The sequence below is a fragment of the Myotis brandtii genome, unplaced genomic scaffold (genome assembly GCF_000412655.1).
Source record: "Myotis brandtii unplaced genomic scaffold, ASM41265v1 scaffold2038, whole genome shotgun sequence".
Taxonomy (NCBI): domain Eukaryota; kingdom Metazoa; phylum Chordata; class Mammalia; order Chiroptera; family Vespertilionidae; genus Myotis; species Myotis brandtii.
Window position 1 is genome coordinate 13,030 of NW_005357594.1, and position 16,823 is coordinate 29,852.

At 39.8% G+C, this 16,823-nt stretch overlaps 2 protein-coding genes across 2 annotated transcripts; both read left to right on the top strand.

Moving 5' to 3' along the window:
• The first annotated feature begins 2,213 nt into the window (after positions 1-2,213).
• LOC102240422 (olfactory receptor 1A1-like) lies at positions 2,214-3,050 on the top strand. Its single transcript, XM_014538903.1, has one exon. The coding sequence runs from the start codon at positions 2,214-2,216 to the stop codon at positions 3,048-3,050; it is 837 nt and encodes a 278-aa protein (XP_014394389.1).
• Positions 3,051-12,753: 9,703 nt separating this feature from the next.
• LOC102240723 (olfactory receptor 1A1) lies at positions 12,754-13,689 on the top strand. Its single transcript, XM_005865296.1, has one exon. It carries the CDS (start codon positions 12,754-12,756, stop codon positions 13,687-13,689), a length of 936 nt encoding a protein of 311 aa, XP_005865358.1.
• The last annotated feature ends 3,134 nt before the right edge of the window (positions 13,690-16,823 follow it).

A 16,823-nucleotide genomic window follows, 5' to 3' on the forward strand; every position in this document is an offset into this window, starting at 1 on the left:
GGAATTCCTTCAGGTGCAGATATGAGAAAGCACATCACATTTGGAGAATTAGTTGGCATCTTCCCACCAACCCACCCGAGCAGATAATTTACATGCATACAATAGAACTGATGATTTAGTTAATTTTATATTTCATTAATAATTGAGTAGAGGTTCTTTAGAAAAGTCAGTGAATTACTTAGGATATCCTGGGCCACAGTAACAAATTGGTCATGAAATATGTAATAGTTTAAATGGAGCACAATTTATTTATCTCCTATGTTACAGTCCCAGTGGGTGTCTTCTTGGTGGATGGTGGCTCTGCTGGATGTGGAAAACTAGAGATACAGACTCTTTCCACCATGTGACACCACCATCCTATTCAGCCTCCTGGCCATTTGTAAGCAACTGGCCCAAGAGAAAAGAGAATTTGGAGGAAGTCCAGAACGGGAGCACATGGATGCATTGGCTAGAACTCAGTCACAAGTCCACACTTCAATGCAAGGGAAGCTGGGAAGCAAACTCTAGTTGAGTGACCAAGAAGTGCACAACTTAGATCTGGATGAGCAGCTAATAGTCTCTGCCACAAGTACGATGGTCACAAGTGCCAGAGACGCATAAGAGGAAGGAATCTATAATCAATCAGAGAAGGGAACATTACAATATACATATTTGTGTTGTTTGTTTGTTTTTGTTAATCCTCACCCGAGGATATTTTCCCATTGATTTTTAGGGAGAGTGGAAGAGAGAGGGAAAGACAGAGAGAAACATCGATGTGTGAGAAACACATTGCTTGATTGACTCTTGCATGAGCCCGGACCAGAGCCCGGGCCAGGGAGGAGCCTGCAACTGTGGTATGTGGCCTTGACCAGAATAGAACCTGGGACCCTTTGGTCCACAGGCCAACGTTCTACCCACTGAGCCAAACCAGCTAGGGTATTAGTCCAATATTTTTAAGTAGAAAATTATGATGGTCTAAGTTAAAGCACTGAAACAATAGGTACAAAATTTGAACTATGTAAGAATTATTTTAAATGAAGAGTTACCAAGATCAGGTGTAGAAGGGAGGGATAACTGGATGACTGTGCCTGTGAGTACTTCATATCTGGGGAGCCTATAAAATAAACCTAGGTATGACTGAAGAAATATCAAGTGCAAACTTATTGGTACATAAAATGAACAATATTCCACAATTATCTCTCCGGAGGAGATACAAATAAACAAGATATGGTTTTCCTTCTTCAAAAAGCTTGCAAACCAATTAGATTGGATATGCAGAGTATGGGGTTTGATTTGACATGTTAACAGCATGACAAATGTGGAAATATAGGAAAGAGATATCAAGTCTACAAGTCAAACCTGTTCCTAAGAGTCTATAAAGGAGTAGCTGAAGCCACTATGGAGTTGCATGAGTCATCAAAAAAGTAAATTAAAAATAAATAAACAAACAAATAAATAACAAAGCAAAGGAAGGAAAAACCAAAGAGAAAAACATTTTGCTTATATATATTTAAGGGGTAGGAAAGAGATAAAACTTATCAAAGAGATAGCAAAAATATTTTGATAATGGAATTTACTGGCTTGCTTTGCTAGACCTTTCCCCAGTTGTCTTTCTGATTTAAAATCTTTTAACACAAGTGTAGACACCTGATACCACCTGGACTCTGAGATCACTCCGATATTGGTCACTGGAACAATTTATAATTGTCCAGGTTCCTCTTTGTATGACACACACTGTACTGAAGTGTTTTCTTCAAATACTCCCAAATGCTGTCCTTTTCTTATGATGCATAGCAAAATTAGTGTGTGAACGCTGCCTTGCCGCTGAGAGCAAAGACTATGTCACTTTTGCTGAAAAAATGGATAAAACAAAATGTACTTTTCACATGTTCATAATTTTCCCATGAGACCTAACCAAGAAGCTAGCACATCCAATATGAAATTTGAGGATCTGTTAAACGATTAAATCCAATGTGCTTGAGAGATGGTGCTGGGATTGGGGGGATGGTCCCTTTGATTCACATTGCTAACTTCTTAGGCATAAATGTCAATGGCTATCTGACAATTAGTCCAACTGATGAAGAGGAAATTTTCCCCCAAGAATTGGTGGTTATCCCTGGATGTAGTATATCCAAGCATAAACACAGGTAATTAAAGGTGGTGAGTAAAAAAGATATTATAACAGTAACTTCACTAATAATTCTGATTCTTCTCCCTTTCTTAATAAAAGAGCCATGAGGGAAGGTAATCAATCCTCTACCCTGGATTTTATCCTCCTGGGAGTTAGCGGTCAGCAGGAACAGGAAGATTTCTTCTTCATCCTCTTCCTGCTCATTTACCCCATCACACTGATTGGAAACCTGCTCATCATCTTGGCCATTTGCTCTGACATTTGCCTTCACCACCCCATGTATTTTCTCCTTGCTAACCTCTCCTTTGTCGACATCTTCTTCTCCTCTGTAACCATCCCGAAGATGCTAGCCAACCATCTCTTGAGCACCAAAACCATCTCCTTTGGGGGATGCCTGACACAGATGTATTTCATGATTGCCTTGGCTAACACAGATAGCTATATCCTGGCTGCAATGGCATATGATCGTGCTGTGGCCATCAGCCGGCCACTTCATTACATAATGATTATGAGCCCACGAACTTGTATCATGCTAATTGTTGGGTCTTGGGTGGTTGGAAACGTCAATGCCCTCCCCCACACTCTGCTCACAGCTCGCCTGTCCTTCTGTGGAAACCAGGAAGTAGCCAACTTCTACTGTGACATTGTACCTTTGCTCAAGCTGTCCTGCTCTGACATCCACTTTAATGTGAAGATGATGTACCTTGGGGTTGGTGTTTTCTCTGTGCCATTGCTGTGCATCATCATCTCCTATGTTTGGGTCTTTTCCACGGTCTTACTAGTACATGTTCCATCCACCAAGGGTGTGCGCAAAGCCTTCTCCACCTGTGGTTCCCACCTCACAGTTGTTTCTTTGTATTATGGGACAGTCATGGGCATGTATTTCCGCCCTCTGACTAGCTACAGTCTAAAGGATGCTGTGATAACTGCTGTGATGTAGACAGTGACTCCAATGTTAAATCCTTTCATCTACAGTCTGAGAAATCGGGACATGAAGGCTGCCCTGGGGAAACTCGTCAGTAAGAGATTCTCCACGTAACGGATGTGAGGTCGTATTGGAGACTGTAGTTACCATTAGGAGGCACCTGGAAATCCATCTCCAATGTCTTCCCCTCTAAAAAAAAACTGCCTTTGATCTTTCTAGTTAGAAATTCTCCTCTCCTGAGAGTATTGTGTTAAGTGAAATAAGCCAGTCAGAGATAGACAAGTATCACATGATCTCACGTGTATGTGGAATTTAATAAACAAAATAATTTGGCAAACAAAATAGACCCAGAGACTTAGAAGCATGCAACAGACTGAGGATTCTCAGAGAGAAGGGGAGGAGGGAAGAGATCAGCCAAAGGCCTTATATGCATATATGCATAACCGATGGACACAGACAACAGTGGGGTAAAGGCCTGGAGAGGGGACAGGAGTGGAGAGAAGGGGGCCAATGGGGGGGGGGGGAGGGGAGGACATCTGTAATACTTTTGACAATAAAGATAAATTAGAAAAAAAGAACAATGGAACAGAATACAAAAAGGTGGGGAAAAGGAATTCTCTGAAATCTTGTAACAATTTATGATACATCTTATTGAATTTATCACACTTTGTACACATTATTGTCCCTTGGAAGGGTTGCAGCACAAAATATTGGATTCATGCCTCAGCTATGGCACTATCAAAGTAAAGTTGCGAAAAGACTGAGGCTAAGCATCTCTATCTACATATTAAGAATACTAAGTGTCTGCCTCACCACTGTCATAAGGTATGAGGTCACAATAGTTCATGCTGAAGGGTATAAATCATTATTCAATTGTTATTTTGATTGTACTATTATGTTCTCACCTCTACTATGCTTAAAAGCCATTTAACATGAGCTGTCTTAACATATCTCTTTACTTTTTATAATCTTGGTCAAATAAGTGCATCCAATGAATATTGGTAGGAAACAGAATGAATGTATGAAAATATTAGTCTTGGAAATGTAATATGACAATGATTATACATAATTACACTGGACATTAGCTATCCATTATATACCTGGCATTTCAGTTAAGATCCATTCTGGAAAGACAAATGACACTAGACATGTTTAAACCAAGAATACTTAACACAGGAAATTACATACATAATTGTGTCCTGAAAAGGAATAAAGGTGGCAAAAGAAAGAAACGGAAGTGACCCAGAGATGTAAACTGCAGAAGGAAGTTACACCCTCTCAGTTGGGTAACAAAAAGTGTTATGCCCAGATTTCAAGATCCCCCATAGATCCACCAGGGAGCGCTGAGTCCGATGCAAAAGCATAGAGCCTTTATTCAAGCTGAGCTTGGTCCCTCTCTGCCTCCATTACCGGATGCGAGAGAGCCCTGAGTTTTGAAAGACTTTATAGGGCTCGGGGTTGGGGGGGAGGGGGGGTGTGAGGGCTCACTCGGACCACTGATTTGGCCAATTCCGGTTGGTTGAGTGAGGGCCAGGGGCTAGCGACACAAGGGCAGGGGGCAGCTAGGGTCTGGTTACACAAAGACAGGGGGGGTGGCTAGCATACTTTTGGCCTTGGGCTAGTTCCCCTTGCTTTCCCATTGGTTGAGATAAGGGCAGGCTGAGTAACTGATACATTCTGCGGCTTTTTCTTGGAACAGGAGTTAGGGACACAGCTATCAGTCCCGTTCTGTCCTTTCAAAAGAAAAGGTGGTATTTCCACAACATAGGAGCTAAGAAAGGGATGACCACATATCTAATGCTTTAGATCTCTGATGAGAGTGTCAAATAACTGGCATTGGTCTTCATTTACTGATGTTACCCACAGTTTCATTCCTGGGGTGTCCGAGTCCTCAATAGCGTTGCTTTGGTGGGTGGGTTTTGTTTGTTTGTTTTTTTTGTTGTTGTTGTTGTTGTGTTTTGTGTGTGTGTGTGTGTGTGTGTGTGTGTGTGTTGGTATGCTGTGATTCCTGCTAATCTTTGCTATTGAGTGAGGAAATGCTACATTCACTCTAGACATAGTTTCAGACACATAGTCTTCCTTGCCCCTCATTGTGTAGCAACAACACAATGTCCGTGATCATTAGAATCTACAACTCTAACTCCTTTTTTTTCTGAATGGACCACAGAGGCATGCTACAATTTGGTTAAATAATAGCAACATAATATTAACATGGTCTGAATGTTTGTGTCCTCCCATCTCAATTCATATGGTCAAATCTTAATGCCCAATGTGACGGTATTAGGAGGTGGGGCCTCACAATTAAGATGAGTGTTCTTATAAGAGAGATCCTACAGAGTTCTCTCCCTGCATCTGCCAAGAGAGGACACAGGAACCACGAAGCCTGCACCATGATTCTGGATTTCTCAAGCCTCCAGAACCATGAAAAATAAATTTCTGTTGTTCATAAGCTACCTAGTCTGTGGTATTTTTTTATATAAGCCCAAATAGACTAAGACAGTTTCAGAATTCTGCCCTGAACATTATTAACTTTTTTTTCCTGAAATGTCAATTCTGCCTTAAAAGCCAGTTAAAATTATTTTTATGTTTCTTATTCACTTCTGTCTGCTGTTTCTATATCAATTTTATTTTCATCTAAATTTTCTTCTGTCTGATCTTCTGTTATTTTAAATGTCTTAAGAATATGGAAAAATAATTTTTGTTTAAAGTATTACATATGTCTCCTTTTTCCCCCATGGACCCCTCCCCAGCCACAGGACAAGCCCCCACCGCCCCAGTGTTCGTGTCCATTGCATGCATATAAGTCTTTTGGTTGATCTCTTCCCCACCCCCTCACCCTCCCCTGCCTTCCCGCTGAGGTTTGATGGTCTGTTCAGTGTTTCTCTGTCTCTGGATCTATTTTTGTTCATTAGTTTATATTGTTCATTATATTCCACAAATGAGTGATATCATGTGATTTTTATCTTTCTCTGACTGACTGACTTTGCTTAGCATAATACTCTCCAGGTCCCTCCATGCTGTTGCAAATGGTAAGAATTCCTTCTTTTTTACTGCAGGGTAGTATTCCATTGTGCAGATGTACCATTGTTTTCTAATCCACTCATTTGCTGATGGGCACTTAGGCTGTTTCCAAATCTTAGCTATTGTAAATTGTGCTGCTATGAACATAGGGGTGCATATATCCTTTCTGATTGGTGTTTCTGATTTCTTGAGGAAAATATTTTTTTTAAATTCTGTTTTCTTCTTAATTGCTTTCAAATATAGGTTTTTCTTCCAAGTGCTTAAGGTGTTGCTCCTTTTCTCTTACTCTGCAAATAGATTTCATAGATCATTCTTCTTTAAGTGTCTTTATACTAGAAGAAATTTAACAAAGCCTGGAATTTTCTAGCAATTCAATTTAGCCTTTCTCACCACACACAGCATTTTTCTCTTTAGGACATGGAAGGTCCGAGATTCCTTTCATAAGCGAATGAAAGATGTAGTCACTCACTTACACGGAAATATTTGCAATGTTTAGAGTTAAAACATCATTTTGTTCATATATAATAAAGAGGTAGTAAAATAGGTACACATTTCTGCTATTCTAAGTGCTAACTATGTACCAGGCTCTGGTTTCAGAACTATTCATATATTAATCCATTTGATCCTCAGAACAACTTTTTGAAGATGTTGTTGTTGCTACTGCAGTTGTTATTCCCATTATAAAGATGAGTGAGCACATACTGTCCAAACTCAGCTATAGCCAGTCAGCTGCAGAGCCTGGACTGAAACCCAACCAGCGCTCACAGTCTTCACCGTGGTCCTCTACAGAGGAGGGGCTAAGTCACGGCACAGTGCGCACCAATCAGGGCTGTCATAAAGGTGACACATCCACGAAGCGAGCTAGGTAATATCTAGCCCTTGGCATCTCTACAAATCTAAAAAATTTGGAGACCTGCTATCAAAATACTAGAAAAAAGAAAGTTTACTAGTACATAGGCCCCTTGCCCATAACACTTCTCAAGACAAATCATAAACAAAGGTGAAATATAATTCTTCTTCTTCGCACATTTAATACCAGAAAGGCTTGAAATAAAGATCAGGAGCTCAGTTGTGCCACAGTCCTTGTATCCCAAGGGATGGTTCCCAGTTTGTCCTGAACAGCAGAGGACAGGGGCCCACATTCCAACAAAGAGGTTAGAATTGGTCAGCTAGTGCACGGACCCTGGAGACATACTATCTCAAAAAAAAACCGTTGCCCCTTCTTCCTTCTAGAAGAACTCTGGGAAAGATTACTCTTGAGAGCCAGGATGTCCCCTCAGGGCACAGCTGTAGGAGTGTTTAATGAGTCTCAACAATTACTCTAACTATGGCTTGAATGAACATGGGAGACCTGTTTCAAGAGACTTTATAACCTGGTGCATAATTCGCAGTTTTCTCTATCCTGTGAGCCATCCTGCTGCCAAGAGGAGGAAGCTTATCTTCAGGCTCCATCCAGGGCAGCTGCGGCCACCCCTTCTGCTCCATGGTCAGAAGACCTGGGCTCCCCTTCTGAACCGTCCAAGTCTTCTCTCTTCTGCCTCAGGGACAGAGGACTCCTGCTCCACACCCGGCCTCCAGAAAGGAACGATAACTGTGTTGGACCAGCTGGCTGTAAACTGCCCGTCTGTGGGAGAGGAGTGAGGGCCACAGGACCATGGCCCTTTCTGAGAGCATCTGAGCTGCTCTCTAGGTAGGGCCTGTGGACAGCAGAAAACAGTGACATCAAAAGATAGGTAGCCAGCAACCACACTACGTATATTGTCCCCCTTGACGCTTACAACACCTCCAAGAGGTGAGTAGAATTGTTTTGTCTTTTTTATTTTATCAGATGAAAAAATTGGTGAATTGAATTGCCTGAAGTTACACAGAGAAAGAATGGCAAAACTAAGACTCACACTTTAGCTCCAGAACCCAAGGTCTCAAGAAAGACTAAGAGAGAGAGAGAGAGAGAGAGAGAGAGAGAGAGAGAGAGAGAGAGAGAAAGAAACCCTTCCCATCTGAAAATGGTTACTTTGGGGGCTCATTCATAAAAACAGGGTGAGGAAGGGGTAGTTTTGATTTGGGTATTTCAGTCCTGAGCTCTCCGCCTCCTGAAGGAATGGTGTGTGTGTGTGTGTGTGTGTGTGTGTGTGTGTGGGTGTTTATGTTACCCATGATGCCAAGGGGAAGTATTTGGCCTCTGTGTCCCTGAAAACCTATCCTCAGCACTGTCACACTCAGAGCACAAATACTTTCCAGGAAAAAGGATTTCAGTGGCTTGTCACTACCTGGAACTTTGGTTAATTCCAGTGAACTCAGGGCTCTCACTCTGTCTCTAGCTTTCATGCTGATGCTTCTCCTGGCTCCTCTCCTTATAGGCATATGGTCCTTTCACCTCTTTCCTCAGTCTTTCAGCAGAAATCACCTCTCCCATGATAACACTGCAGAACTTGAAGTCCCTGTGCTCAGAAACTTCTCTTCTCTGTTTCCCTGTGTGTTTAGTTCTCATATTGATTATATCAACCACTTCTTATCTGGTGCAGATTTTTCTTACATTTATTAACTCTCTTTTTAATCAACTTATGATTGTCCTTGCACTAGATTGTCATTCAAATGTTGGCTTACTCATCAGTCATTTTATATTGTCAAATATCTAAGTTTGCATTAAACAAAGGTTGCATATTTCTATTACCCAAAAAAAGTGTAGTTCAATTTATATTCACTATCTTAATTTTTAGTATGCAAGGAATCAAATCCATACTAAAAATTCCCCACAGTATAACCACAAACTTCTTTTCTAGGCTGATTTCCCACTTGTGCGTGTTTTCTCCATTATTCCTTGTTTTGTTTTAATTTCACATTTTTCTTTTGTTTCTTGGCCATACCCTTTTCCTCTCCTGACTTGTCTATTCTAACCTTTTGCCCATTATTTCCTACTGCATTTTTGGTCCCCTTCTTAGCAGTGTGTGAGACTCATGTGTATTCTGAATACTAGTGCTTCATTGATTATGTGTTTAGCAGACACATCTTTCCAGGCCAAGACTTATCTTTCCCATTTCTCTATAGTGTCTTTTTCTTATAAATGTTTTCAATTTCATTTAAAGTAGTCAAAGTGTAGGAATTTTTTCTTATGTTTTGTGTGTTTTGTGCTGGTTTAAGAAATTAATTACATTTCTTGTATCATAAACATATTGTCCTCTAAAATTTTTTCAGTGTAATTGAGATATAATTGACATATAACATTGTATAAGTATAAGAAGAACAATGTCTTGATTTGATATGCTTACATGTTCCTCTAAATTTTTTGAAGTTTTGCTTTTCACAAATGATCCTTTAAAGATTATTTTTCATAGGTAGGTATCCCATTGTTCTTAACTGCATGGTCAGTTCCTCCTTTCCCTGCCCATTTCTAAACCAAGCAATGTCATATGCCTGCTGCTAATAAATGCTTGATCTGGGTCTGACTCTATAGTCTGTTAATAGGTCCATTTTTCATTCCCAATAACAGCACTACTCCACTGTTTGAATTTCCATAGCAAATCATCTTGAGTCCTAATGGGACCATTACTCCCTCCTTATTCTAACCTGTCTTAGCTCTTTATGGCTCCTCATTCTTCTGCATGCTAAATTTCATGTTTAAAAGAAACTGGTAATATTTTGATTGAGATTGCATCCAATTCATAGATTAATTGGAAGAGAACTGACAATTTTACCACATTGAGTCTTGCCATTAACATTGCTTATCTCTTTATTTTTTCGGTATTCTTTTATTTTTTTTGTCCTTCAGTAAAATTTTGTAATTTTTGAAACCAGTTGGACCTCTTTTGTTAGAATTATTTCTAAATTCCTTAGTATTTTCTATTGCTGTTGTGAGAAGTCTTTATAAAAATTGTATTTTCTGATTTATTATTATTTAAGTATACAAACAGTCTTGATTGTTTCTAATATTGGTCTACATGAAACAAATTTGCTGATATCTCTAGAGACTCCTATGGGAATTCTTTTTTCCCCCACTCAATTCTTCCACCCTACTCCCTACCTAGCTCCCCCCCATACACCGACATCTGTCAGCTGCTCTCTATCTATGAGTCTGTTATTATTTTGCTTGTTAGTTTTGTTCATTAGATTCCACATATGAGTGAAATCATATGACACTTGTCTTTCTTGGGAATTATTGACTTAATATAGAGATTATCTTGGGTTTTCTTTGTGAACAATCATATTTTCTGTGAATTTTGTTCTTTTGTACTTTCCAATTCTAACACAGCAAAAAAAATCTAGTGTTACTTTACAAATAGGGCAGGACTTACATGTTTTACACAGAGGACTCAAATTAGCTCATTACTTCATGTAGATCTGTAGGCACATCTCCTGTACCGAAGATAAATTATAAGCCTTTAGGGCCTTGTTAATAGTTGGAAACCTCAAGGAGCCGTAACAGAATCAGCTCTGGCTTGCTGAGCGTTCTTTTTGTTTCTCATACCTACGTATTCACATTTCTTTCTTTCAGATTTGGTTATGTGTATATTTCATTATTTTTAAATTTATTTAGAATTTCTATGTACTTTACTTGGAATGGGCTCTGTCCACATCAGCTTAGTTTGCCATATTGCCAAGAATCACACCCCTAAAAATCTTATACTTCCACACCAAAGGAATTAGCCATACTCTCTGAGCCCTTTGGCTTTATTGAACCCTCTCAACCCTAAGATATTGTGATTCTGTGCAAAGATAAGAAAAGGCATTTCAGGGAATAATTCCAAATTCTTTTAGGTTCGGAGATAGACAATCTGGAAATTTTAGGTTCATTATATTTGGGGGAAATATACTTAGATCTGCATCCCCTGTGCCTAGCACATAACTCACACATGTTGAGAAGAATATTTTAATGAATTATTGAGTAGAGTTCTTTTTGGGAAAATTAGTGAATTATTCAGGATACCCTGGGAAAAGGATATTAAATAGTACAATATAAGATAATAAATGCTAAAGTTAATAAATGATCTCAAACTGTATAATTGTTTAAACAGAATAAAAGGGTATGTCCCTCCTATGCAATAGTCCCAGTGGGTATCTTTGGTGGTGGGTGGCTCTGGTATGTGGAGAACCAGAGACACAAGCTCATTTCACCATGTGACTCCACCATCCCATTCAGCCCCTTGGCCATTTTATCTAGCATGCACAAGGGGAAACAAGTATGGAGGAAGCCCAGAAATGGAACACATAGATGAACTGGCAGTTGAAAACTCAGTCACATGGCCACACCTCAGTGCAAGAGAGCCTGGGAAATCCAGTCTACTTGTGTATTCCGGAAGAAGAGAACAACATGGGTTTGGATAAGGCTCTGCCATAGTTAGTATGCCTCAGAGTACAAGTGGATCAAAGAGGAGAGGATCTATAGTCAATAAGCTAAGGAAACATTACAGTATTTCAGGTAGAAAATGATGATTATCTAAGCTAAAGCTCTGAGACAGTAGCTAGAAAAGTTAAATTATGTGAGGTTTCTTTTAAATAATCAACAAGATCAGATGTAGAAGTGAAGGAGAAACTGGGTGTGTGTGCCTGTGAGCATCCCACATGTGGGGAACCGAAGAAATAAACCCTGATTTAACTCTAGAAATATTAAGCTCAAACTTATTGGTTCATAAAATGAACAATATTTCACAATGAACTCTCTGGGAGTGACTAAAAAAACAAAAAACACGAAGTATGGTTCCACACCTGAAAAACAGCCTGCAAACTACTTAGGTTGGATGTGCAAAGTAGAGGGTTTGGACAGACATGATGGCAGAATGACTGAATGTAAAAATATGGTAGAGAGACATCAAAGGGACAGATACAGATCTGAGAGTTTACTATGCTGTCCTTGAAGTGACTATAGAATTGGATGAGTCACCACAAGAAATAAAATAAAGGGAAGACCAAAGAGAAATGCTTTGCAATGATCTATATTAGAGAGTTTACAAAAAGGTAAAACTTATCAAAGGAGGTGGTGAAAGTCTTATTTGAAAATGGAATCTGGGGGAGGAAATTCACTAGGCTTGTTTTTCCTGGATCATAACTCTGTGGTCCTTGTGATTTATAATCTTTCAGTGTCAGTGCAAATACCTTTTACTCCCTGGGCCTGGGATCACTATGACTTTGGTCACTGGAACAATTTCTAATTTCCAGGCTGGTCCTTGTATTATCACACCTTTTGCACTGGTGTATTTTGCCAAAGACTCCAAAACGCTGTCATTTCCAAATCGTTTTTAATAAAATTGCCATGTGATTCTGGCTTCTCCATTAAGTTGTAAGGTCCCTGAGAGCAGAGACTCTGTCTTACAGGTTGAATAAATAGATTGCATTTCCACATATTTTTTATTTTTCCATAAGCCTAACAAAGTATCTAGTTCACGCAATGTGAGAATTAAGTACTTGTTAATTGATTAAATCCCATACGGTTGGGTAGTGGCACTGGGATGGGGGAGGTTGGGCAATTCTGATTCAAAAATTGCTCACTTCTTAGACATGAGTGTCCAGGCCTAAATGTCAATTAGTCCCACTGATCAACAAGGATATTTTCCCCAAATACTGGCTTTCTCTGGATTTAGTAAACTCAGTTGCAGAGATGACTTATCATTGAGGCAAAACTGGTGGGTAAGGAAGATCATTATACTAGTACACAGTAACTTCACTAAAATTCTGGATTTCTCTCCCCAATCTTAATAAAAGAATAATGAGGGAAGATAATCAATCCTCTACCCTGGATTTTATCCTCCTGGGAGTTAGCGGTCAGCAGGAACAGGAAGATTTCTTCTTCATCCTCTTCCTGCTCATTTACCCCATCACACTGATTGGAAACCTGCTCATCATCTTGGCCATTTGCTCCAACATTCGCCTTCACCACCCCATGTATTTTCTCCTTGCTAACCTCTCCTTTGTCGACATCTTCTTCTCCTCTGTAACCATCCCGAAGATGCTAGCCAACCATCTCTTGAGCACCAAAACCATCTCCTTTGGGGGATGCCTGACACAGATGTATTTCATGATTGCCTTGGCTAACACAGATAGCTATATCCTGGCTGCAATGGCATATGATCGTGCTGTGGCCATCAGCCGGCCACTTCATTACACAATGATTATGAGCCCACGAACTTGTATCATGCTAATTGTTGGGTCTTGGGTGGTTGGAAACGTCAATGCCCTCCCCCACACTCTGCTCACAGCTCGCCTGTCCTTCTGTGGAAACCAGGAAGTGGCCAACTTCTACTGTGACATTACCCCTTTGCTCAAGCTGTCCTGCTCTGACATCCACTTTAATGTGAAGATGATGTACCTTGGGGTTGGTGTTTTCTCTGTGCCATTGCTGTGCATCATCATCTCCTATGTTTGGGTCTTTTCCACGGTCTTACTAGTACATGTTCCATCCACCAAGGGTGTGCGCAAAGCCTTCTCCACCTGTGGTTCCCACCTCACAGTTGTTTCTTTGTATTATGGGACAGTCATGGGCATGTATTTCCGCCCTCTGACTAGCTACAGTCTAAAGGATGCTGTGATAACTGTGATGTACACGACAGTGACTCCAATGTTAAATCCTTTCATCTACAGTCTGAGAAATCGGGACATGAAGGCTGCCCTGGGGAAACTCGTCAGTAAGAGATTCTCCACGTAACGGATGTGAGGTCGTATTGGAGACTGTAGTTACCATTAGGAGGCACCTGGAAATCCATCTCCAATGTCTTCCCCTCTAAAAAAAAACTGCCTTTGATCTTTCTAGTTAGAAATTCTCCTCTCCTGAGAGTATTGTGCTAAGTGAAATAAGCCAGTCAGAGATAGACAAGTATCACATGATCTCACGTGTATGTGGAATTTAATAAACAAAATAACAAGAGAATCTCCACGTAACCGATGTGCGGTCGTATTGGACACTGTAGTCACCAATTAAAATGCACTTGGCAACCCATCCCCAATGTCCTCACTCTTCAAGAAGCCACCTTTGCTCTTTCCAGCCGAAGATTATTCTTCTCCAATATATGTAACAATTCACGATTCATCTTATTGACATTGTCACTTTGAACACACTGTTGTCCTTTGGCAGAGTTACAGCACTGGAATAGTGGGTTCATGTCCCAGCTACGGTCTTGTCTCTCAGAGTAAAGTAGAAAAGGCATGAAGCTCAGGTTCCACATGCACATTTAGGAACATCTGCCTGCCACTCTCAGGATGTGAGTATAGTGATCGTTCTTTATTTGAAGGATATAAACCATTCATCAAATGGCCAATGTTTATTGGGCTATTATGTTTAACCATCTCCACTCGGCTTACCACCTTCTGAGAGCAGGTCTTAATACATCACTCTACCTTTCATAATCTTGGTCATAGAAACTATATCCAATAATTCTTGGCGGAAAGTGGAATGAACAAATGAAAAAATATCAGCCTCTGAAATGTAATGTGCCAATGACAAGGCATAATCATACTAGTTGTTACTTACCCATCTGGGAAATCTTTAAATACACTGACCCGGGGAAGCATTCTTGTTCTTGCTGTATTCTGAAGCAAACTAGACTGTTTCTAAAGAGCAGACGACTCTCCCTCAAATGACACTCAATAGTTATTGCATTCAAAAGTAATAAATATTCTAATTCAATTCATATAATAAAGTGTTGATTTAATTACTTATAAAATTAAATAAAGCTACACTGAAAAAAATCAGGGTGCCAAATAAGTGAAGGAAAAAGAGAAGTATTGAGAATTAGGTGGCCTGGCTTCTCCAGAATATAAAGATGAGCTTTAATTCTGGATGGCCAGCCCTGGTTATGTAGGTGATAGTCCCCAAACAGAGGTAGTTAACCCAGCAGGTCACTCAGTAACCACTAAGAAATTCCATTACCTATGATTTGATTCTGTTCCTGAGAAAATTATAAAATTTTTCTCAAAATATGAATAAGATATAAATAATTGTCCTTAAATATCATAGTCCCAAACAGGACAACATTTTGAAGGGGTAGATTGACTGTGTCTTGGAACAGTATGCACTTTGTTTTATTATCTACTATTTTAATCTGCCAGTAAAAATATAAAATTATCTCTTATAGCTCATTCACATTGCCAAGAATTGTCCATGAATGTTAGAAGACGGTGTTATTCATCTTTTAATGCTTTCTATGCCTCTAAAATACCAAGGATGAGAACTAGACCAATTATCCTTTTTTTAAAAAACCCAAAAGAATTTGATTACAAATGCATATGAATCTCTGTGAATGAATGACCAAATTATGGAGAGAATGAAGATATTTCATTTAGGGAATTTTCAAAGTTGGCCAATGAAAATATTACGTGAATTTCTGGTCTGTCTCTCCCCAGGGGAAGAGGAGGATTGGGGCTCGGTTTTGTTCTGCTGTAGCTTCAGCACTTAGTGCGGACATATAGTCATTAGTTGATTAATTCGTATTGAATTAAACAAATGCAATATTATGTTTAAATAATGAATACAACAAGATTAATTTTCCTGTCGTGGGTAAACAAAAAACCCAAATGGTATGAGATATTTCAAATATTTCCCATAGTAAAATATTAACTGCCACAAGGATGTTATACAAGAAGAGCTGAGGATATAAACTCTTAGAAGAATTCCTTACCACTAACCTGCTCTGTCAGTCTGACATTATTTCTGTTTTAATACAGACAAAAGAATTTGACCTCCATACTGTATTCTGTACAATAACCATAAGAATCAATATGTATGTTTATACCATTAAATGCAAATAAAAGTCTACAATGTAGTTAGATGTAACTTATTACTAAATATTGGTGGTCCTAGGGGTATTTGTGACATTATTCAGATAAATAGATAAGTAGACAGATGATAGATGGTAGACACATAGATGCATAGATGATAGATGACAACAGCTCTACGTGAAGCAATGATGAGAGTTTGCCTTGAAATAAGATTGGATAGAGACAAGTAAGGGAGCAGAAAAGGGTGGTGAGATCAGGAGTTTAATTAGGCAGCTCTGAAGAATCTAAAGAGCTCTAACGAATTTAGAGCAAGCTAAACAAACAGGGAACATATAGATAAAGGAGCTAGAAGCCAAGGCAATGTGGAAAGGGAAACAACAGAAGGTGGCAATTTGTATGGAAGTTGTAAGTAAGAGGATGAGTTCTAGGTTTTAACCTTGAGCTGCTGAAAAACAAATAAGGTTGAGCCTTTAATGAAAATAGGGAACATGGCTCTGATCCTTTTGGGCATGTTTTCAAGAGATATCCAAATGAATAGTAGAATGAGAGGTAAGACAAAGCCTGGATCAGAGTTGATAAGTGAAGTTATAGAAATAGATGAAATCATCTAGGAGTAGGAGAGTCAAGCCTGGGATTCCTGCAGAATGACTAAATGTTTACACAGAATGAGGATCCTAGTGGGGGAGAAAGGCATTTGTACAATTTAGAACTGATATCAGGCTCTATGTTTGTCTCCTTTTTGTGTCAGCCAAAGAGCACAGCAGAGTGTATTTGACAGTAATTTGGAGTGGGCATGCAACTGAACTGTAATTATCTATACAGTATTTACAAAAAGCCAGCGACCATAACGATCATAATGACCATAACAACCGGTTGCTATGTCGCTCACTGTGGCCAGCTAACTGGCCCCATCAGGGGGTGGGGCCCTCTGGCCAACCTTGCAGCTCCTCCCGTGGGCCCTCCTCCCTGCCTACCTGCCCCTGATCAGACTCTCCCACCCTGATCAAGAGCGGGCCTACGGCCAAACGCCCCCTCCCTTCCCCTGGGCCAGCCCCGACCTCGATC

Bases quoted from the DNA above. Each gene is read 5' to 3' on its own strand.
- LOC102240422 (XM_014538903.1), top strand. From the start codon at position 2,214: ATGAGGGAAGGTAATCAATCCTCTACCCTGGATTTTATCCTCCTGGGA.
- LOC102240723 (XM_005865296.1), top strand. From the start codon at position 12,754: ATGAGGGAAGATAATCAATCCTCTACCCTGGATTTTATCCTCCTGGGA.